The 24,988-nt window shown below is 42.1% G+C and overlaps 1 protein-coding gene and 1 long non-coding RNA gene across 7 annotated transcripts in view; one reads left to right on the forward strand and one right to left on the reverse strand.

The window, feature by feature from the left end:
- Positions 1 to 24,988, reverse strand: part of ST6GAL1 (ST6 beta-galactoside alpha-2,6-sialyltransferase 1) — a 151,308-nt gene that overhangs the window by 22,979 nt on the left and 103,341 nt on the right. For 4 of the 6 annotated variants that reach the window (XM_019958344.2, XM_019958352.2, XM_019958357.2 and 1 more), the window contains 3 exons: positions 21,639 to 21,768; positions 15,550 to 16,198; positions 5,115 to 5,212 (listed from right to left, as the gene is read on the reverse strand). In XM_019958344.2, coding sequence (XP_019813903.2) covers positions 5,115 to 5,212; positions 15,550 to 16,147 — 696 coding nt within the window. In that variant the 5' untranslated portion in view covers positions 16,148 to 16,198; positions 21,639 to 21,768. Of the gene's footprint in view, positions 1 to 5,114; positions 5,213 to 15,549; positions 16,199 to 21,638; positions 21,769 to 23,259; positions 23,484 to 24,307; positions 24,328 to 24,988 lie in introns of those variants that run through there. The other 2 variants (XM_070790323.1, XM_070790303.1) reach the window with 2 other exon arrangements.
- Positions 979 to 12,262, forward strand: LOC139183233 (uncharacterized). The gene is made up of 4 exons (XR_011566807.1): positions 979 to 1,309; positions 5,923 to 6,111; positions 7,121 to 7,216; positions 12,007 to 12,262. It is a non-coding gene; the product is annotated as an uncharacterized lncRNA (long non-coding RNA).

The raw sequence follows: 24,988 nt of genomic DNA on the forward strand, positions 1-24,988 counted from the left end.
ATAGCTTTCCAGCTGAATCTCATAACAATACCTGGCATATACTTGCCCAAATAGATCTACTGAAATTTCACAGTGTGACACCATTCTCTTATAAAAAGCCATCTTCTCAGTAAGGAACCACCTCTTTGTTTTCCATGGCCTTGTCACAGGCCAGATGCACCTCTCTGCAGGTGAGGAGGCTGGGTGCTGAGCAAACAAACCTGGGCCCAGCTGCCGTCCAGAGGAGCTCTCCCTCTGGGAAGAGAATGAGCTGCTCAAAGGCATAATTTACCAAGCCCACAGATCACAGCTATGCCCCCAGGAACTGTGGAGTGCCAGGTGCAGTCTGTGTGTGATGTGGGGACTCAGTTTGCTCAGAAGCAGACACAAAACAGCTGAGATAACCAACCTGGGCAAAAGGCAAAGGAGACTGACTGCCAGCTTCCTCGAAAAGCAAGATGAGAAAGGACGATAACAGAAGGGCATCAGTCACACGTCAGTATCACAAGGAGCACGGTCATGCAGCTTCCCGTGACCAGTGCCAAAGGAACAGCCTGGATGTTCAGTGCCACTTACAGTAGGACAGAAAGTAGGGTCAGTGTGTCTGAGGAGGACAGGAAATGCTTTTGTTATGAGTGGACACGGCACCCTGGGAAGTCAGCCACCCTCTTCTCAGCCCTGGCAGAGGGAGCACAGCCATCCAGAAGTGCAGGACAAATGCTGTCCCTCAGAGGAAAACTATGCATGGTCTGCAGCACACCCTTTTTCTTTATCAGATTCTGACCACAGAGGAGCTGTCTTACAGCTCTTAGTTGTAGCAAACTACAGACATGCTTATTCAACCTTGCCCAGTAGAATTTCAGTAGATTCCCTCCTCTTCCTGCCTACCTCATGGGAAAAAAAGATGAAAAAAAAAAAATGAGGTGGTTTGGGGTTTTTTTTTGTCCTTTATTCAAATTTTGATACTGTTTTGACTTTTTCTCTGAAGCGGTTATAACATGTGCCTGGTTCCCTCCTCATATGAATAAAATAGACACTATCTCTATGAGAGTCATGAGCTTACTTTTTCCTGAAAATTATCCTTTAACTTTCTCCTTCTGCTAGGCACCTCTGAAGTAACCCCAAGCTGGCTGGCATCCCTACTAGGAGCCAAGAAACCCACTTGCCTAGGAAATGAGAGGACATGGAGACTGTGCAGACACGGGCAGGGCTTCATTCTGCATTAGTGACCACAGCCACCCTTTTTTGAGTCCTCACTGCAGCACGCGGGCCTCCGAGTGACCTGCTCCACACTAAGCAGTCTCACTGGATCCTACAAAGACCCTGAACGGTAACTATTTCCCTGTTACAAATAAGGGAACTGAGGCTCAGAAAGATAAAGCAACTTGCTCAAGTCACTCACGCAGGAAGTGCTGAGGGAGAAATCGGATCAAGGTCTATCTGGTAATTCTCAGGCAAACTTACCTTGGCTTTATTTATTTTCTTTTATTGAGGTACAGTTGATAAACAATATTATATACTGTTTCAATCGCAGCATAGCAACTATGTTTAAAGTTACTGTAAAATGGTGGCTGTATTCCCTGCACTATACAATATATCCTTGTGGCTTTTTATTTTGTACCTAGTAGTTTCTACCTCTTAATCCCCTTATTTCACTTAGCATAATTTCCTCCAAGTCCATCCATGTTGTTGCAAATGGGAAAATTTCATTCTTTTTTTATGGCTGTGTAATATTCAATTGTGTATATACCACATCTTCTTAATTCATTTATCTATCTGGACATCTAGGTTGCTTCCATGTCTTGGCTATTGTAAACCGTGCTGCAGTGAACACTGGGGTGCATGGATCTTCTCACAGCATTGTTTTGGTTTCCTTTGCATGTATACCCAGGAGAGCAATTGCTAGAAATTAAAATTTCAGAATCTTTGAGGATTGAGGTTTAATTCATCACTAAACACCCAGAGGACTTCCCTGGTGGCTCAGCTGGTAGAGAATCCACCTGCAATGTGGGAGACTTGGGTTTGATACCCGGGTTAGGAAGATTCCCTGGAGAAGGGAATGGCTACCCACTCCAGTATTCTGGCCTGGAGAATTCCATGGACTGTATAGTCCATGAGGTTACAAAGAGTGGGACACGACTGAGCAACTTTCCAACACCTAGAAGAGATGCCCAAGAACGGGGTAGCCTTCCAAATCCAAGAGAATTTTCAGGCCTCCTCCATGCTTCCTCACATTCAGCTGCCTGCTGACCTGTGGGTCATACCACCTATGAGCAAACACAACTGAATTTCTCTCTGAATCCATGGTCCCAACCTCAACGTGGTCAGCATGCCTAGAGATCCTGCTCCATTCCTCTGGTTTACTCCATCCTCATTGACAATTTCAAACCTTCTTGGCTCAAATATCCTCTACTAAAACCTCTCTTCCCCTCACCTCCCTACAAAATGTCTCCTTTTCTCTGTATCCTAACTTTGCAGAGAAAACAGAAGCCCCTTCAGTCTACCACTACAGACTGCCTCCAGCTACTCCCCCTCCCCAGTTCTCCTTCCTCTCTGACCTGCTCCTGCTGGGGTTAATCTTCCGCTAGGTTTTGGACCAACCACTCCTACCATTGACTTCAGTGTCACCTCTTTTTAGTATATTCAATTTCTGGATCAACTTTTTTTTTTTCTCATTGACTTAAATTTGTGTGTATGTGATAAAATATATGTAACATAAGAAGAAAAGCTGTGACCAACCTAGACAGCATATTAAAAAGAAGAGATATTACTTTGCCAACAAAGGTCCATATAGTTAAAGCTATGGTTTTTCTAGTAGTCATGTATGGATGTGAGAATTGGACCATAAAAAATACTGAGTGCCAAAGAATTGATGCTCTTGAACTCTGGTGTTGAAGAAGACTGTTGAGAGAAACTTGGACTGCAAGATCAAACCAGTCAATCCTAAAGGAAATCAACCCTGAATATTCATTGGAAGAACTGATGCTGAAGCTGAGGTTCCAATACTTAGGCCACCTGATGCAAAGAACTGATTCATTGGAAAAGACCCTGATGCTAGGAAAGATTGAAGACAGGAGGAGACGGGGATAACAAAGGATGAGACGATTGGGTGGTATCACTGACTTGATGGACATGTGTTTGAGCAAGCTCTGGGAGCTGGTGATGGACAGGGAAGCATGGTGTGCTGCAGTCCATGGAGTCACAGAAAGTTGGACATGACTGAATAACTGAACTGACTGAAGATATACTCTTTTGAGCATTTTTGAGTGTACAGCTCAGTGGCATTAAGTACATTCACACTATTGTACAACCTGGGTTTGTACCACCATCCATCTCTAGAATTTTTTCATCTACCCAAACTGGAACTCTATATCCATTAAACAACAATTCCTCTTTCCTGCCAGGCCCTGGCAACCACCTATCTCTATGAGTTTGACTACTCCAGGGACCACAGGTATGTGGAAACATACAGTATTTGTCCTTTTGTGACTGTCTTTCCACTGATTTTTAAACATTCTCAATTCTCTCTAATCTAAAACATGAACAAAAACGAGCCCTGGAACCCTCAACTCTCTCTCCAACTACTGCTCTATTTCTCTCTGCCCTTCAGAACCAGAATTCTTGAAGGAACTCTCCGTATTTGCCATCCTCCACCTATCTCACTTCTCCTCATACTCCAGTCTGGCTTCTGGCTTTATCACTCTCCCTTCATCACCTAGCTATTGCTGAGGCCAACAGTGACCTCCATTTTGCTAAGGAGAGAATGATGCTTTTCAATCTTCACCTAAATTGGCCTTTAAGCAGAATCTAGTGGCGCTGACGTCTTTCTTACTGCTCTCATTGCCCAAAGCTCCTGCATGGACTTTTCTTCTCTTTACACCTCTCCAGTGCTCTCATTTGGTCCCACTGTTTGTTGCCACATAGAAAGAGAAGATTTACAAATCCTCATCTGCAGTCCAAACCTTTCCACTGACCTCCAATCTCATTTGCACAACTTGACCTCTCTTCACAGATACATAAAAAGCAGCTCAGATCAAGCATATCCAGAAGATATATATATTTCTTTATCTCTGCCCACCTTTCTGACCAAGCCCCTCACAACCCAAAACATCTCCAATACTCTTTGCAGTCTCAGTGACTCTAGCTGGCCAGTTACACAAGCCAGAAGCCCAGGTGCATCTGTGGCCTCCTCCCTTCACCTCTCACACTCAACCCCACATAGAGCCTGTCATCTGCACACATGGAATAGCTCTCAAATCCATCATTTCTCACAGTCACTTGCATGTCCACTCTGGTACAACTGCCAGCATTTCTAGTCCACACGATTGTAAGAGCCTCTTAAACGTGTTTCGCCATCCACTGGACCCACTGCATCTACTGCAGTGATCACTGGAAGCCAGGGATGTTTACAAAATGCAAGTGTGGGCGTGCATCAAAGAAGAAGACAAGCACCGTGGCCAAGCTCCTTTTTATCCTCAGCCTCGTCCCCCTTTACATGCCCCCACCCCACCCCCCAAGACTCTCACCTCTTTCTGGGTCCTGGTGCCCCCCTGTCTCCTTCCACACAGGACCTTCCCCAGGCCATTGCCTCTTCCCACACTTCTCACCATGACCGCTTACTCCTCCTGCACAGCAAAGACACCTCCTTGCTATTCCTGACTTCCCTGTCTAGGGACACCTCCCCTTTCTGGGTTCTGGTGGCACCTTGACCCTTTTCTTTGTAGTTATCTGTTGTAACTTTACATTTGTTTGTATAACTACTGGACTGTATCTGTAAGTTACATGAGAGCAAGGCTGAGTCTGATTCACTCACCAGTGTACTCTCCACAGCCACCTCAGTTCTGCACACATAAATATCAGAGTAGATAACATTGACACATAAATGCCAGCCACTGCGTGCTTTGTGTGGATCTTCTTACTCCTTCATCACAACCCTGTGACGAAGATAGACACTATCATTGTCCCCTCTTCAGAGAGGCAGGAGTAACATATGCACGACTCTTTAGCTCACAAAAGGCAGAGCTGGTTTCGATGGCAGACAGGCTACCTGCAGAGTCTCTGTACTGATGGCTGCACCCTACTCAGCACCACCCATGTTTGTGGAAGGATGTATTTCTGCACAGAAGAAGTTTTACCTGAGAGTTTACCAGACGAATGGTGGTTTTCGTGCCCACGTCTTGTTGGAATTTGACTGTGGGTGCCCCATTAAACCTCAGGACTGCATCGTGATCATCTAGAAACCACAAGGAAACAACACATCAGCAGTGATGACGGTGTGAACATCAGCGATATGAGGAGGGAGAGAGGGCAGAAGGAAGAGGAGGGCAAGGGAATAATACTTCCCAATCTTTATGTCCTCATGGTACTCAGGGGACAGTGACCATATTTGTATGGCACAGTCAGGTCAGGTTCACAGGCAGAGACCACCAGCTGTCTGCCCAATCACTGCGAAGGCTAAAGAGGTCCGTACGTTGGTGTCCCTGAAACCCATTCAGTGTCGCACAGGGGCAATGTGGACAGGGCCAATGCATTACTCCCAGTGAATCACTATTCCAGTTACCAAAGGAGCAAACCAGACATTCTCTTGGTATTACTAGTAGGTCATACTTCTATCCTTATCAGAAAATCAAAGATCCTACCATATGCTTGGCTTAATCCACAAGTGCAGAGTATCCCCATGGCACTCTGAAAAGCTGGCTGGGCATAGCACACGACAGCTCCCTAAGTGTTCCCTTTAGGAATCCAAGCCCCTGGAGGGGTCACAGACCTGGGTGCTGGACGAGATGGAATGAGAAGTCACAGAGCTAAACTAAACCCCGTATTTTCTATTTAAAAAAAAAAAAGCTCTTTGTAAGGAACAAAATCTTCAATCCAGCCAAGATCAAGTAGACCATCTTTTAAAAAATCTACTCACTTCCCAGCTCTCATTCTCTGTCCTTGTAGCTGTTCAAGCAGTGTTTGGAAGACTAGGAGAAGATCCTCTATCTACAATGATCAATCTGATGGGGGAAGGAACTGATGACTTCTAAGATCCATTTTAACCTGGAGCCTCTGATCCTATGAGAGCTCCTTTCAAGTTTACGTGATCAAACAAGCTTCAGTTCACCACTGAAATCTGCACAGGATTTAGAGGTCAGTCCAGATCTCTGTTCAATTTCTTTCCATGAGGGATTGATTTTGGATGGTTCATGCAAAAAGGTGGCATCAGGAGAAGAAGGGTAGGAGTGGATTTTGGCTCAATATAAGTGGGTCTAAAGGAGAATATCCACAGAATTAAGGGATGAAAGCCTCCCTCTTTTTGTATCCCTACACCCCAGCAATCTAGATACCTCATTCACAAAAACAACCTTATCCCCAATCCTAGGGAAAAAATTTTTATCAAAAGGGTTTAAAAGTTACATTGTTATACACATACACACACACACACACACACACACACACACAACTATGTATAAAATAGCTAGCTAGCTGTGTAACACAGGGAATTCAGCCCAGTGCTCTATAACAATCTAGATGAGTGGGATGGGGGTTGGGGATAGGATGGAAGCACAAGATGAAAGAGATATATGTATAAAAAAAAGCTGATTCACGTTCTTTTACAGCAGAAACCAATACAGCATTGTAAAGCAATTATCCTCCAATTAAAAATAAAATTCTTTAAAAAGTTACATAAGATGTTCATAGTCTAGACATTATCAGATAACAAGACAGGCACAGAGAACCACAAATGGAGCAGCAAGTTTATCTTTAGATAACTCAGATTGCAATCAGTTTTGCTGAAATTAACCACTGGTTTCAAAAGTGACCAGCAGTAGCCATGCTAGAAATGCTGATGCATTAGAAACTTCCCTCAGTCAACTTTCCCATCTCGCAGGTGAATAAGTTATTAATCTGAGAGTCCCAGTAGATAAGAATGGCAAGCTCAAATGCAGTCATTGAGAATCAAATAAAAGGACTATTTACAGAGCTGTGGGTGGAGTTTAATGAGGTAAAAGTCAAACAAGGAATGGGACCATGCCCTGGGGTTGGATACGGCAGGGAACCCCACTGCTACACTGCAGGTAGCAGGAGGCCACCTGGCAGGAACCTCAGAGGGAATCATTACACAATCTCTTTTTCTTCCTCTCCTCTGACCTCCAAGCCTGGAAGGAAAAGGAAGCAAGCAGGACTCAGAGAACCCGAAAGGGACTGAAACTTTTAGTCAAGGAAGAGAAGCAGTCTGTACTCATTCTAAAAGGTGAGATGGGACGGGGAAGAGGTTGGGGGAGAAGACAGATACTCCGCCTCACTCTCCTCCTTCTTAGTCTCAGATTTGTGCCAGTGCTTCCACTATCTGTATGCTCAGTCATTCAGTCGTGTCCAAGTCTCTGCAGCCCCTTGGACTATTATAGCCCACGAGGCTCCTCTGTCCATGGGATTTCCCAGTCAAGAATACTGGAGTATGTTGTCATGCTCTTCTCCAGGGGATCTTCCCAACCCAGGGACTGAACCCACATCTCTTGTATCTCCTGCATTGCAGGCAGATTCTTTACCACTAGCACCACCTGGGAAGCCCACTTCCTCTGTCTAGTTCCCAATGAAAGCCAAAAGGGCAAGAATGCCCAGGTGACACAGTCTACATTTCTACTTCCCAGGAAAGGGTGGAGCGTGGGTTTGGAGCGGCAGATAGAGAACACCCAGCACAGGAGGCTTGGGATAGGCCCCTGGCTGACCATGAAAAAGGAGAATGTTTTTGTTCCTTCAATAAATACTTATTAGAAAAGAAGAAGTAAAACTCTCACTATTTGCAGATGACATGATCCTCTACACAGAAAACCCTAAAGACTCCACCAGAAAATTACTAGAACTAATCAATAATTATAGTAAAGTTGCAGGATATAAAATCAACACACAGAAATCCCTTGCATTCCTATACACTAATAATGAGAAAACAGAAAGAGAAATTAAGGAAACAATTCCATTCACCATTGCAACGGAAAGAATAAAATACTTAGGAATATATCTACCTAGAGAAACTAAAGACCTATACATAGAAAACTATAAAACACTGGTGAAATAAATCAAAGAGGACACTAATAGATGGAGAAATATACCATGTTCATGGATTGGAAGAATCAATATAGTGAAAATGAGTATACTACCCAAAGCAATTTATAGATTCAATGCAATCCCTATCAAGCTACCAACGGTATTCTTCACAGAGCTAGAACAAATAATTTCACAATTTGTATGGAAATACAAAAAACCTCAAATAGCCAAAGCTATCTTGAGAAAGAAGAATGGAACTGGAGGAATCGACCTACCTGACCTCAGGCTCTACTACAAAGCCACAGTTATCAAGACAGTATGGTACTGGCACAAAGACAGAAATATAGATCAATGGAACAAAATAGAAAGCCCAGAGATAAATCCACGCACATATGGACACCTTATCTTTGACAAAGGAGGCAAGAATATACAATGGATTAAAGACAATCTCTTTAACAAGTGGTGCTGGGAAATCTGGTCAACCACTTGTAAAAGAATGAAACTAGAGCACTTTCTAACACCATACACAAAAATAAACTCAAAATGGATTAAAGATCTAAATGTAAGACCAGAAACTATAAAACTCCTAGAGGAGAACATAGGCAAAACACTCTCCGACATACATCACAGCAGGATCCTCTATGACCCACCTCCCAGAATATTGGAAATAAAAGCAAAAATAAACAAATGGGACCTAATTAAACTTAAAAGCTTCTGCACAACAAAGGAAACTATAAGCAAGGTGGAAAGACAGCCTTCAGAATGGGAGAAAATAATAGCAAACGAAGCAACTGACAAACAACTAATCTCAAAAATATACAAGCAACTCCTACAGCTCAATTCCAGAAAAATAAATGACCCAACCAAAAAATGGGTCGAAGAACTAAACAGACATTTCTCCAAAGAAGACATACAGAGGGCTAACAAACACATGAAAAGATGCTCAACATCACTCATTATCAGAGAAATGCAAATCAAAACCACAATGAGGTACCATTTTACACCAGTCAGAATGGCTGCGATCCAAAAGTCTACAAGCAATAAATGCTGGAGAGGGTGTGGAGAAAAGGGAACCCTCTTACACTGTTGGTGGGAATGCAAACTAGTATAGCCACTATGGAGAACAGTGTGGAGATTCCTTAAAAAACTGGAAATAGAGCTGCCTTATGATCCAGCAATCCCACTGCTGGGCATACACACTGAGGAAACCAGAAGGGAAAGAGACACGTGTACCCCAATGTTCATCACAGCACTGTTTATAATAGCCAGGACATGGAAGCAACCTAGATGTCCATCAGCAGATGAATGGATAAGAAAGCAGTGGTACATATACACAATGGAGTTTTACTCAGCCATTAAAAAGAATACATTTGAATCAGTTCTAATGAGGTGGATGAAACTGGAGCCGATTATACACAGTGAAGTAAGCCAGAAGGAAAAACACCAACACAGTATACTAACGCATATATATGGAATTTAGAAAGATAGTAATAACTCTGTGTATGAGACAGCAAAAGAGACACTGATGTATAGAACAGTCTTATGGACTCTGTTGCAGAGGGAGAGGGTGGGAAGATGTGGGAGAATGGCATTGAAACATGTATAATATCATGTATGAAACAAGTTGCCAGTCCAGGTTCGATGCACGATACTGGATGCTTGGGACTAGTGCACTGGGACGACCCAGAGGGATGGTATGGGGAGGGAGGAGGGAGGAGGGTTCAGGATGGGGAACACATGTATACCTGTGGCGGATTCATTTTGATATTTGGCAAAACTAATACAATTTGTAAAGTTTAAAAATAAAATAAAATTAAAAAAAAAATAAAATTAATAAATAAATAAATACTGATTAAACACCTACTCTCTGCCTGGCACTGGAGACAATGGTTGTGAGCAAGAAATCAAGGTCCTTGCCCTTAGAGACCTTGAAATCCACAGTAAAGAGAAAGGCAATAAATAAGCACAACAACCTATATTCAAGATAACTACAGATTGTGATCAGTACTGTGGCACAAAAGTAACCTATAATGGAAAAGAATCTGAAAAAAATATACATATATATGGGAAGGGTCCAGGAAAGTAAATTCCAGCCAGAGGACACAGCAGTGTCAAGACCCTAAGGAGGGTAAGGACTTAACTGGGAACAAGTGAATGAGGGAAAGAAAAAATAAAGGATGCAGTGGAAGAGACTGGAAAAAAGCAAACCATGCAGGCTGTGCTATGAAGGTATGAAGTTTGAATTTTATTCTAAGATTTAAAAAAAAAAATCAAAGAAGAAAACTTTAAAACAGACCACTAAATTTACGCTTATAAAAAAAGGGATTAGATTCTTATTTGTCAAACTGTCCTTTGCTATTGCTATTGAAGACTAAAAAACTTTCAGGCTTGAATAGGTCTTGAGGAAATCACCAGGAGAAATCCACAGCTACTGGGTCCGGGTATAATAACTCCAAATAGCTAGAAATCATGGTGAAAGAAATTTTATCACTACTTGGACCAAATATTTTTTTATATTTTCCAATGAGCTTAATGAATCATATAACCATGTATGGAAGACCATATTCTGATTCTGACTAGGAAAACTAGATATGACACAGATTGGGGTGGGCAAACTATGGCCCACAGAGCAAATCTGACCTGCCTCATCTTTGTAAATAAAGTTTTATTGGAACATAACCAGATATATTCATTTATTACTGTCTGTGGTTGATTTTCAGATGGTAAAGAATCTGCCTGCAATGTAGGAGACACGGGTTCGATCCCTGGGTCAGGAAGATTCCCTGGAGAAGGGAATGGCAACACACTCCAGTATTCTTGCCTGGAGAATCCCATGGATAGAGGAGCCTGGCCATCTACAGTCCTTGGGGTCACAAAGAATCAATCATGACTGAGCAAATAAGCATGCATGCACGCAGGTGGTTGATTTTGCACTAAAATAGCAGTCATTTTAAGAGACACTGTATGTCTTCAAAACCAAAAATATTTGCCATCTGGCCCTTTATAGGGAAAGTTTGCTGAACCCTGATATAAACAATCATGCTGTCTGAGCTACTCAATATCCAAGGGTGTCTTCCCAGTCATCACTCTGCCCAGGAACTCCATCTGCCCAAAAATATGCCCAAACTCTACCCACTTTTGCCTTCCATCATGTGGTACACCTGCTTCACTTCAGCCTTTCCTACTGGTCCTTCTGATTTTTTCTTTTTTTCTTTTTTTTGTTTGTCCCTGTTATTTCCTTGCCCTTCAAATGTAAACTTTGCTTTAGGTTTTCTCATCAATCTTCTTTTCTGGATTACAACTATCACCTTGAAACAAATGACTCTTAATCTCCCACCCTTACACTTCCCTGAAAGCAAATACCCAACTGCATAGTGGGTATCTACCCACAAACACTTCAGACTTAGAACATCCAAAATGGAACCTGTCTTCCTCCAGAAGAATGCTCCCTGCTGATATAATATAGCCTGCTCCCTGGCCAGAGACCCTGGCTTCTACCCCTACCAATTAGACTCAAGATCATGTCTAATTAGAACCAAGTTCTGTCTCTTCCACCTCACCAAGCCTCTCAAGTCAAACCTTTTCTTCCCACCACCACCACCACTGCTCAACAGACCTGGCACTTCCCATTGGATGTGGCAATATTCCCTAACAGCAGAGAGATTAGATTGCAATCCCCTGAGACAAGGAGACCCAGAGACATATGAAACCTCTCTGAAACACACATGATCCCAACACTTGCTTGCTCAAAACCTTCTAGGCCTCTCCATGGCTTAAAGAACCAAATTCAAAGTCCTTATTATGATGGTCAACTTCCTCTAAGAACTGAACCCTGACTACCCTTCCGATCTCATTTCTCAGCCCTCTTCACCCTGTGAGACCCTACCTCCCAGCCAAACAGGGTTATTTGTGATGCTTAAACATGCTCTGCACTTTTTTTTTTCCATGCAGCCTTCGCTTCTTACTTTTGTCTCAGAATGCTCTTCTCCTCTCTTCTAGGAGAGAAAATCAGGAAGAATATGAAGTTATTATTTTAACCTGACAAGGGATTCATTCATTATTATAAAACTACAATCACCATGGGGCACAAAAGAAGAGTTTGGCTAAGTGTGGGGGCCTTGGAGTCAAACACCCCAGTTTCAAGTCCCAGTCTACTATCAACCAGCTGTGTAAGCTTTCTGAGTGTTAATACTTGGCTCATCAGTAAAACAGGGACAATAATTGTACCTACCTCATGGGATTACTGGGAGGATTAAAAGAGCAAGGCTTGTTACTCACACAGCAGTTGCACCATACGTGTTACTCCTATTAGTTATAATATTTGTTAAGTGTGCTACTGCTTGAAATGAATATTCAAACAAATCTAAGATACTTTACATGTGTATGTATCAAAAACAATTAAAAATTACTATGCCCACTGTTGGCTGGTTTGTGGGACTGCCAGAGACACAACACATTGTTACAGTTCCTCTGATAAACAGTTTTGTAATGCCCCAGAAAAAGAGCCCTAAAACATATGTTACTTGGTCTTCTAGCCCTGCTCCTGAGGGTATTTCCCCTTTGGAGGGCAGTAGTAGTCACTTACGGAGAAGGCAATGGCACCCCACTCCAGTACTCTTGCCTGGCAAATCCCATGGATGGAGGAGCCTGGTGGGCTGCAGTCCATGGGGTCACTAGGAGTCGGACACAACTAAGCGACTTCACTTTCACTTTTCACTTTCATGCATTGGAGAAGGAAATGGCAACCCACTCCAGTGTTCTTGCCTGGAGAATCCCAGGGACGGGGGAGCCTGGTGGGCTGCCGTCTATGGGGTCACACAGAGTCAGACACAACTGAAGCAACTTAGCAGCAGCAGCAGCAGCAGCAGTCACTTAAGTTATCTTCACAAAACTCATTAGCAGTACTACGTTTAAGAGCAAACAATTTGAAACTATTTGATATATTCAACAGTTGGGAATAAGCTGGACAAATTCCAGATGTGATGGGAAGGCTGTGGGCCTGGCAAGCTCAGAGGCCTTTAACAGAAGGCCTTTCCTCTCTCTTTCCTCTTTGTATTCTAAGTTCCTACTTGATACTGTTGATGAATCCATGAGGGAATAAAAGAATACATGAATTAATTTCTTAACGTATTTGTTAGACTAAATGCCCAAGAGAAATACCCAATAAAAGGCAGAACATTTGAAGTCTAGCACACGATTTTTGTTCAGTTCAGTTCAGTCGCTCAGTTATGTCCGACTCTTTGTAACCCCATGAATCACACAGCACGCCAGGCCTCCCTGTCCATCACCAACTCCCGGAGTTCACTCAGACTCACGTCCATCGAGTCAGTGATGCCACCCAGCTATCTCATCCTCTGTCATCCCCTTCTCCTCCTGCCCCCAATCCCTCCCAGCATCAGAGTCTTTTTCCAACGAGTCAACTCTTCAATTGACTCTAATGATTTTTGTTAGATCTCAGGATCAAAGTCCTTCCATGAAATCACATATTTGAAATGATAACTGCAGTCTATAGAAAAAGATTATTTTAAAGTTTAGTTAAACCCCTCCAATGTTTTATGAAGTACATAAAAATAAAGATTATAGTTCCAATTCATGGAAGTATTAGGTTCTACCTGAAACTTCAACACAATTCCAGCCAGGCAGGCAATGGTGACTTGAAGAAGAGGATCAGCTAACACCTGGAATATTCTAAACATTACCATTAAAAGAAAAATTGGGGAAGGAAGAAAGAAATCTAGTTCCATTATAGATGAAATAAAAACCAATTACATTTAGCTTCTAGAAAACGAAGTCCAAAAGAAACCAAAAAAGCAAAAGCAAAAGTTGGGGTGGGGTTGGTTATCTTGGCAGCTTTTATTCCTAAGTGCTGCCCATTTGGGGAAGTATAAAATATGATCTCATCACTTCTTTCTGCTCTAGAGAATCTAATTTGAGTCTACTTTACTTCTTTTGAGAGCCTATGCTCGGTTTCAGACCATTTTTCCTGGCAGTCATATGAAGGAAATAAAAAAGGAGACATATGACCTCACCTGCTCCAGTACCTTCCAGGGCCTGACAGAAGAGCTAGGCTTCCTTTAGCCTAATTCATTTCACAATCATGGAAAACACATTCTCTCAGAACAATCGAACTAAGGCACATTAAGCAAATCCATAGCACTGTGCTATATCTATGTTTACAAATCTGGATCAACTTTCTACTTTTTTAAGTTTATTTCTACTGAAGTATAGTTTTTTTAATTTTTTTATTAGAAGATAATTGCTTTACAATGTTGTGTTGATCTCTGCCGTGCAACAGCACAAATCAGTCATAATTTTACATTATGACTATATATCTATAGATACATAGATATCTATATATATCTATATCTATATATCTCCCCTCCCTCTTGAGCCTCTGAAACATAGCTGATTTACGATGTTGCATCAGCTTCATGGGTATTGCACAGTGAAACATATACATACACACACACCCCATATACATATATATGCATGCTACATCACTTCAGCTGTGTCCAACTCTGTGTGACCCTATGGACCGTAGCCCACCAGGCTCCTCTGTCCAAGGGATTCTCTAGGCAAGAATACTGAAGTAGGTTGCCATTTCCTCCTCCAGGTGATCTTCCCAACCCAGAGATGAAACCCCAGTCTCTTATTCCTCCTGTACTGGCAGGCCAATTCTTTCCCCTCCTGGGAAGCCCATGAAATACATATATATAATTTTTTTCAGATTCTTTTCCCTCATAGGTTATTATAAAATATTGAGACTAGTTCCCTATGTTATACAGCAGGTTCTTGTTGGTTTATCTCTTTCATGTAGTGTATATGTTAACCCTAGTTTGTCTATCTTAATGAACTATGACAAATTTTGGGAAAAGCAAATTTATATATTCTCATCAGTGATTTTTAACGATTTTGGGGGTCACAGACCCGTTTGAGATACAACAGAAAGCTATGGACTCTCTCTTTGGAACAACGCAGGCTGAATTATACAGATACGCATGTTAAACACACATAAACAGCACATAGTTTTCATATGATTGTAGGGATTTGTGAACCTCCTGAATTGGTCCAGAATCCCCAATTAACTCCTTTCAAAGAGCAAAACTAAAAATTAGTTAGGTCATTGAGGCCAAAAGAGATAATTAGTTGCTAATTAATCAGTAAATTATAGAATTTCAGGACCTGAAGATAAAGTAGAGATCTATGCTTTAAATATTTTTAAATGTTAATGCAGTGTTTTCCTTCTTGGTAGCAAAGGAACTTTCTTTTCAAACAAAATTTTCTGTAGGACACCAGTATTTAAAATGGATCAAAATAGAGCTATTCGAATTAATAAAGCTGCTGGAAGACTGGATCCCCATTCTCTCCACTGCCCCCTTGCCACCTCTGACTCGTGAAGCACATCTGAGAAACACCGATTGGGCTGCTCCACCAGTCCACGAGCCATACTGGGACTGCTAGTCCCCACCCCTGTCCACGTGCCCAGATGGTCCAAATGAGCACTGGCCACTCAGATAACAGTCTCTACACGGCAGAACCCACCTATTTCTCGGCCCAGCCGGGAGGACTTCAGAGATCCTGCTGACGAGACCACAGCACACCTGCCCCACGGCCCAGCCTTGGTCCTAATGTCCTCCTGAGGCAGGTAGCCCTCCCAGTCAGAGGTGTTGAAGGGAAAATCTGTGGCCTCTATCATTGAAATGTTGACGTGGTCCCGGAGGTGGCAAAGCAGGGCCTCTGCGCTGAACTTGACCCCGGGCCCTGGCCCCTTGTACGTCACTTTGTACTTGTTCATGTTCAGATAATTCTTCCGGATAGTTTGCAGCCTGGGGGCAAGGTTTTTGGAGGAGCTGTCCTTGTCCCACACCTGGAAGGTAGCCTTCAACTTGGCCTTGGGACCACCGAGTGCCTGGATGTTCCTCTGGGGGTTGTGGGTGCTGCTGGAGGACACAGGTTGGGAACTAGAGCTCACGGCCAGTTTCTCCAGGCCCTGCAACACCTGGTATTCCTTGTTTTGCAGTTTAAGGAACTCATAGTAATTCCCTTTCTTCTTTTCTTTCCACACACAGATGATGGCAAACAGGAGAAAGATGAGCACACAGCAGCTGAAGACTTTTTTCTTCAAGCTGGTGCGAGTCATAATGAAGGACGTGTTCAAGGAAACCACGCTGTTCTGAGCAGGAAAATATGCCTAAAAAAAAGTGAGACAAGGCAGAAAGTGATGTAAAGAACAGCCAAAAGTAATGACGAGCTAAGCAATGGCTTTAGAGTGACGAGAACTGAATTCCAGCCCATGCCTATCTCCCATTTTCAGCAAGTCTCCAAAATAAAAAAAAATCACCCTCAGTTTGGGCTTGAAATGTAGAAAGTCATCCTCAGACACTCTCATCTTCCTCTCTGAACCATGAGCACTCTATGGACTTGCCCACCACACCTTTGTACTCCCTGAATCTTAGTTTCCTGTTGTCTCAGTCTGGCTTCCTGAGTACTCTCTGAGCTCCCTGAGGTCAAGAACCACAACTTACACACTCAGTTCCTAGGGCCTCACACTATTTGTTCAAGGAAGGCATACATGCTTGAAAAACTAAAAGAGAACAGCAGAGCAGGCTGACGTGTCTATGTCACAGGAAGCCAAACTCCATAAAAAGGCCTGGCCTCCTTTTAAAATTGCCAGGAAGAGACCTCTCACCATAGACGGTGTGGTAGGTGCACAGTGCATTTCTCTAAAGGCTCTGGTGCTAGATTCCTGTGCGAGAAGAAAGCCAAGGGTTAGCTTCACAATAGAACATTCAGGTTTATGGAATTCTACATGTGGCAGGAAACTGACTCTCCTCATAGCAGAAGATGGGATCTCCTAATAAGATAGCAGATATGTGACCAGTTAAGGAAATGAAAACAAAAATGCATTAAGCACATAGGAGGTTATTTCATTTAATTTCATCATAAACCAGGGGGCATCATGATAAACAATATCAGTGAGCACCATGTTAATAATAACCTAACATGAAGGGCATCTCCAGAGCTGTGCAGAAAAGCCCTAACCATCACCAACCATGATGGTGCCATAATCTCCATTTTTATAGATTAACCACCTGAGGTGCTGAGAAATTAAGAGAAATGCCTAGGATCACAGAACTGCGTGAATAGTAGATTGAGATTCAAATCCAAGCGCACTTGCTTTCCTAACCCGTGACCCTTTCACTGCATCATGTCCAGGATGCTGAAAGTTCTAGAAAATGGACTTCACAAATTAAATAGAGCCTGAATAGGCTCCTTTATATCTGAGTAAAGACCTACTTTGCTTTCCCAGAATTTATTGTCAAACTGAACGGAAAATGGAAGAACTTTGAATTCAAATAATGTCTGTAATCTTCTGGAAAACATTAACTTATTCCCTAAGTAACTAGGTTTATTTACCATAATGAGTTAAAGCAACTACCCCTAGGATTTTGCTAACTGATTAAGAATCTATACAGTAGTAATTAACACAACATTGTAATCAACCATAATTTTTAAAAATTCAAAAAAAAAAAAAGAAACAGATCTATAGTCGACTTCCAGGAAGCCTGCTCCTAAGGTTATCAGAGATAAGGCGGTAGGAGTACTGAAATGGGTATCACAGAACCTGGCTTCTTGTCCCCACTCTTGGTGGCCTTAGGCAAGTCTCTTAACCTCTCTGCACCTGTTTCTGTGGAGTAATCATCTCTGCCATGTCTCATTCACTGGTCCTGGGAACACCAAAGGAGAATGACATTCATGGACTTTGAACTAGGTAAATATAAGGCACAGAAGGTTAGAGCCCACCCCCGCCAGCGCCCACGGGCATGAGAGCCACATGGAGGCAATGTGGAACGGCAAACAGTGGCAGAGTGGAGCACTGGCCATGACTCATCAACCTGAACTTCAGGTCCTTCATCAAGTATAACTGAAGTACAGGTCACTTATAATGTTAGTTACAGGTCTAAAACAGTGATTTGATATTTTTATAGATTCAGTTCAGTTCAGTCGCTCAGTCGTGTCCGACTCTTTGCGACCCCATGAATCACAGCACGCCAGGCCTCCCTGACCATCACCAACTCCTGGAGTTCACTCAGACTCACGTCCATCGAGTCAGTGATGCCATCCAGCCATCTCATCCTCTGTCGTCCCTTTCTCCTCCTGCCCCCAATCCCTCCCAGCATCAGAGTCTTTTCCAATGAGTCAACTCTTCGCATGAGGTGGCCAAAGTACTGGAGTTTCAGCTTTAGCATCATTCCTTCCAGAGAAATTTCAGGGCTGATCTCCTTCAGAATGGACTGATTGGATCTCCTTGCAGTCCAAGGGACTCTCAAGAGTCTTCTCCAACACCACAGTTCAAAAGCATCAATTCTTCAGTGCTCAGCCTTCTTCACAGTCCAACTCTCACATCCATACATGACCACAGGAAAAACCATAGCCTTGACTAGACGAACCTTTGTTGGCAAAGTAATGTCTCTGCTTTTGAATATGCTATCTAGGTTGGTCATAACTTTCCTTCCAAGGAGTAAGTGTCTTTTAATTTCATGGCTGCAGTCACCATCTGTAGTGATTTTGGAGCCCAGAAAAAAAAAAGTCTGACACTGTTTCCCCATCTATTTCCCATGAAGTGATGGGACTGGATGCCATGATCTTCGTTTTCTGAATGTTGAGCTTTAAGCCAACTTTTTCACTCTCCTCTTTCACTTTCATCAAGAAGCTTTTTAGTTCCACTTCACTTTCTGCCATAAGGGTGGTGTCATCTGCATATCTGAGGTTATTGATATTTCTCCCAGCAATCTTGATTCCAGCTTGTGTTTCTTATGTACCATTATAACATTTTTTACTATAGTCTCTATGCGGTACATTACATCCCTCTGACTTATTTATAACTGATAGTCTAGCCAGCCAGCCACACCAGCACACTTAAGTATAACTAGTAGTTTATACCTCAAACCCCCTTTACCTCTCTCACACTTCCCCCTATCACCCTTCCCTCTGGCAACCATTAGTTTGTTCTCTGTAACTCTAAGTCTGTTTCTGTTTTTTGTTTTTGTAGATTCCACATGTAAGTGAAAATGTACAGTATTTGTGGGTCTCTCTCTCTCTGACTTATTTCACTTAGCATAATATTCCTTGGGTCCATCCATATCACAAAATGCAAGGTTTTATGGTATGGCTTTATTCTTCTTAATGGCCGAGTGATATTCCATTGTGTTTGTGTATATACATGTATATATCACATACTCTTTATTCAGTCATCTGTTGATGGATACTTAGGATGCTTCCATATCTTGGCAATTATAAATTATAGGTAATTCTGCAATGAACATTGGCATGCATAAATCTTTTGAATTAGCTTTTTGTTTTCCAGGATAAATACCCATGAGTGGAACTGCCTTGATTATACAGTAGTCCTATATTTAATTTTTTAAGCTAACTCCATACTGTTTTCCACAGTGGATACACAAATTTACACCCCCACCAACAGTGTATGAGGGTTCCTTTTCTCCACACCCTTGCCAGTACTTATTTCCTCTATTCTTCTCCTGAGTTTGGTGAGCATACTTATAATCCAGAATTCCAACCCAGATTTGTCTGACTAAAAGTCCATGGTTTTTGCATTAATGGACAGGCATTGTGAAAAAGTACAGTGAAAAGTCAGTGTTGACTTAAGACTCAGAATTCAGGGTCTCTAATGAGATAACTGCTGGACAATCACAAAATAAACACCCTCACTATCTGTGCTGACACTGCTACTGTGCACTATTTTACCATTTAGGTGACCCAGCAATTGGATTTATGAGACCCAGTACAACCCTGTGAGATAAGCAGAGGAAATTTTATTAGCTTCATTTATAACTAAAGAAACTATGATTTTGTAAACATAAATAATTTTCAAAGTTGCGTGAGTGATTTGGTAATGATGGAGTTTGGACTTAACTTTTATGTGTATAAGTGAAATAAGACAGGAGGTAGGGATGTGGAACCTGGTTCACTATCTCACTGGGCCGAGGCTCAGAAGGGCTTGTGTTCAGCTTCCTGCCAAACCCTGCCCTCAAAGGTCAGGTTTCCCGGGAAAGAAGAGTTCTGCAAACCTTCAACCATACACAGTCTTACAACTTCAAGAGCACCTCAGCCTTTAAGGTCAGTGCTCTGGAGAAGACTCTTGAGAGTCCCTTGGACTTCAAGGAGATCCAACCAGTCCATTCTGAAGGAGATCAGCCCTGGGATTTCTTTGGAAGGAATGATGCTAAAGCTGAAACTCCAGTACTCACGCGAAGAGTTGACTCATTGGAAAAGACCCTGATGCTGGGAGGGACTGGAGGCAGGAGGAAAAGGGGACGACAGAGGATGAGATGGCTGAATGGCATCACTGACTCGATGGACGTGAGTTTGAGTTAACTCCAGGAGTTGGTGATGGACAGGGAGGCCTGGCGTGCTGCGATTCATGGGGTCGCAAAGAGTCAGACACGACTGAGTGACTGAACTGAACTGAACTGTCATGAGTGCCATGGGCACTCATCTGAAACCTCATGTCAGGGCTCCCAGTTCTCTGAACACCATCCTCTGTTGAGGCTCCAAGTCCACCACTGGCTAGACCCTCTAGTCAGAGGGACTTAGAGAGTCAATCTCATCTCTCAAGCTGCTACAGAGAGACACAGACTGAATAAGTTTCATCTAAACAGCCCAGACTGAAGGAAAGGAATAGTAAATATTTTTCCCCAAATTCTTTGGGAAAATAGTCCAAGTTTTTAATTTCTCAATCATTTCTCTGATTGCCTTCTTACTTCTCTACAATTTTGCACTGCTGGAATCTCTCCTCTTGTCCATTTGCCTGGCAACCAAACAGCCTTTCCGTTTCTGGGCTCCTGTGGAGGCCATCTCCCCTTCCCTACTGTTCTTGCTCCCTGCTATTCATCTCTAGTGTTTAGTAATGCTTGCTTTTGATTTTCGTCTTTAGGCCATGCTCTACAACGTGGGATCTTACTTCCCAGACCAGGAATTAAACCCCTGCCCCCTGCACTGGGAGCATGAAGTCTTAGCCACTGGACCACCAGAGAAGTCCCAGTAATGTTTGCTTTTCATACTGACCCCCTGCTAGAGGGAGACTCCTCCTGGCTCATTTCTGAAATTCCAGTACCCCCTCACACCTGGAACACAGTGGGTATTCAATAAAGGATTCTTGAATTGATTGGACTTATCAATGAATGCTAACAACCCCCACCTGGCTTCTAGAGGAATAAGTAACAACTCACATTATCACTTACAGAGAATAAGCCAACACTGAACCAACAGAAAGAAAATCCCAAAGGAGGGCTCCCCATCTATATCACTATATCACTACCTGCTGGGTATCAAATGCAGGGTTTGGCCAGAATAGGTGCTTTAAAAAGGTAGATTGAATTACAGAATAAATTTAAATCTTATATTTATAGTTTATAGAAATAGGCAAATCACCTATCAACACTAGGGACTGAAAAATAAATAAATAAAAAACACAAAGAAAACAGCAAAGCTGTAGCCATACATTGAGCCCCTATGGCTTCTTACCAGCGCACTCCACTGTGCCTCTCCTAAACAGAGTATGGACCCCCATGCTGCTTCCACATCCCACTCCTCCAGGTGTTCCTTACCTGCTGCTAGCTAATCCTCCTGGGCTGCAAGCCCTCCAGGTCCTCAGGAACGAACACTGTTCTCCATGGATGTCTGTTTTACTGGGTCTGGAGGCCAAGGCTCATTCTTCTCAGGATGATCAAAAACCATCTACAAAGAGGACAGTAAAACAGAGTGAAGCACCAGTTTCCAAGAGGAGAAAGGTTAAAGATTAAAAAGATAGACGGGGACCTCTGCCAAACTCCAATGTGGGCCCTGGTATGGCTCAATCCAGGAAGCCCCAGGGGCTCAGAAAAAAAAAAGAGACAAAAGTCAATTACAGGTGCAATGTTCTGGGCTCATAAACAGCACAGAAATCCTAAAAATAGTCCAATACTAATAAGAACATGACAGAAAGATTAAGCAAGCACCATACACCAACCTGGGAAGAAAGAATTGTTTAGTCTCTGGTTTGGGCATACATAAATAGCAATTTTAAGAAGACAGGATTCAGTTCATCCAAAATGAACTCTAAACAGATCTTTTAAAAGTTATTTATTATCAAAGAATATTTAATGATATATGAAAGTTTTATGAGTATAATGTTAACTGAAATTCAGAAAAAAAATTTTAAATTCAAATGTGAGAAAGAGGAAAGACTATACCAATATATATATACACACACACACATACCTGGAAGGTAGAATAAGGAGTAATGAGCATTTTCATTTTTTTATAAATTTTTGTATATTGAAAAAATTTTTAAGTGTACATGCATTACTCTTAGAGTTACAAGAAATTATAAAAATGTGTTTTAGAAGCTAAAAATAGAACTCTATACTTGTAAGCTTTCTTTCGTCTGATGGAATGTAGAAAAATAACAAAGGAAATTTAATAGTTGCATGAAAATTCCAACTCCTATACAATAAAAATATTGTAATAAAAAGGAAAATAAGACTCAAGGTGTGCAAAAGTTTCACAGTAAAAGCCTTTAAAAATGAACAGGCAATCAACATGAGCAAACAAATCACAAAACAGAAAATACCATTAATAAACATATGAAATTATGATTACTCTTGAGAGAAACCCAAAAGAGGTAACTGGAATATTAAGATACTAGTTTATAAAATTAACTTTAACCAGTAGTTTTCAAAATGATAATACTCATTGACAGGCAGATTATAATGAAATTGGTATATTTCAAGAGAGCAGTAGAAATTAACTTAACTTTTTTAGAAAGTAATCACACCAAAGAATTAAGAGCTTATGACTATGAACCAAGTTATTGTACTTCCAGGAAATAAGATTGAATAAATAATTCCAAGGGGAAAAAGTTGTATATTTCTATTTCCTCACATATAAGATAATTCCCTACCTTACACAGCTTTGGTGAGAATTGGAAGAAGATTCATGAGACAAAGAATGAGTTTTATGAAGCAATTTACATGTGCAAAAAGAAAAAACAGCTTTCAGTTTCAAAGAGATTTATTATGGTGAAAAAAATCTAAATTTAATAATTAAGCTTACAACAATAGTGAAATAATTAAACTATGGTACTTACATTCAGATAGAATATATATATAATGGTATATGAATTTTAAGTAGCAACACGAAATAAAATGCTTAAAATATTATAACAAAGAAAGTGAAACAAAATGTTACCTGTACATACATCACTGTGACTAAAAGTTCTACATATCTAAATATCTAGGCTGGGGTGTCTGAGCTTTTCATGACCAGGAGGCAGGCAGGCAGATCCTGGGCATGATGGACAGGACAGAAGTGAGAGGTGCCATTCTGCTCTTTGTCAAAAAACAGTCAGGGCTCCCCTTATCCATTTAGAGAAGCACTGGCTCCCTAGCAGCCTCCTGGTACAGTCCAAAAATTGCCTCTGATAGCTAGCCTTCTTTTCATGTCATACAAGTTTCCTCTGAGGTGAGGGAGGGGGGTTTGTGATTATGCAAGCATTCATATTATTATTGGATTACCATTTGTCTCCTCCTACTAAAAATGTGAACCCTGTAAGTGCTGGTTCTTCACTACTACCCTCAGTGCCCAGATGCATGTCTGGCATATGGGAGATACTCAATGAGACATGGTTTCGATCCCTGGGTCTGGAAGATCCCCTGGAGGAGGAAATGGCAACACACTCCAATATTCTTGCCTGGGAAATCCCATTGTTTAGGTAGTTAGAATAGGAAAAAGGAGTCCAGAATGGCAGTGGCTAAAAGACAAGGGGAAAGCCCGCAAAAATAGAACAAAGGAAGGTCCAGGACCAAATGAGGACCTCAGGTAAAACAAACAGCATTCCTGGCTAGCCCAATTTACATAGGGCAGGCCCAGGGGGAGGAGAAAAAACATACAAAAAGAGGACCCAAAATTGGGCTGGGGGCTTCTCTTTGTGTGTTTTGGGTCAACCTGCCCTCACGCCTTTTCCTTTGCTTTAGAAATAAAACTGAGCTGTAACACGGAACTGTAACACTGGTCCGTCCGAGGAAATTACAAGGGGCTGTAACACTGGGCCGTTTGTGGCTTCAAATTTTTGTTGGACAAGACAGAACCAAGGAAACTTCAAACTCCCCCGACACCATGAATAGAGGAACCTGGCAGGCTGTGGTCCATGGGATCGCAAAGAGACAACAAACAAGGATTATTTGTTGAATGAGTGAGTGAGGGAAGTGTTGCCCATCCTTTAGAGGTCTATGCTTACCTCAGGCACCACTGATGGACAGGGTTCCTGCTCAGCGGCCTCACAGACAACACTCTGGGCAGTCATGGCACTTAGGATGCCACTCTCACCTGTATTTGCCACTTCACTGCCACCCCCTCAATGCTGGCCCATGAGACCTGTGTTTGGGTTCATTGCACAGACATCAGAGGAGTGCAGCAAACCCAGTTCTTCCTCCCTCACACCACATTTACTCAGAACAACTTGCCCTCTAAGGAGATTAAAAATCACTCTTGATTTCTAAAAATCAACCAATTGAAACAAGTGGTATAATCATTGATCTATATGTACTGTAGGTGGTGAGGGCCTTCCAAAAATAGTCACTGCTGGTCATGAGATACCAGCAGTGGTGATCTTCAACCAGCTACAGAAACAGTAATAGAATCCTCAACTCTCTGGGAGAGACACTTTAGCACTCATGACAATAATAGTTACCAAGTGTGTAATACTAGTTACATGTGAAGCACTGACCATAGCTTAAGAGTTAAGAGTAAGGACTCGAATTAGACTGAGCTGGGAAAGAGTTCAAACTGCCTCTCACCAGTTTACATGACCTTGGACAAGCTGTTCAACCCCCTAGGAATCAGTTTTTTTAATCTGTAAAATGGTAATAATAATAACAGAGCCCATCTCATGGGATTATTTAAAGAATCGAGTTAGATA

Source organism: Bos indicus, chromosome 1 (assembly GCF_029378745.1).
Source record: "Bos indicus isolate NIAB-ARS_2022 breed Sahiwal x Tharparkar chromosome 1, NIAB-ARS_B.indTharparkar_mat_pri_1.0, whole genome shotgun sequence".
NCBI lineage: Eukaryota > Metazoa > Chordata > Mammalia > Artiodactyla > Bovidae > Bos > Bos indicus.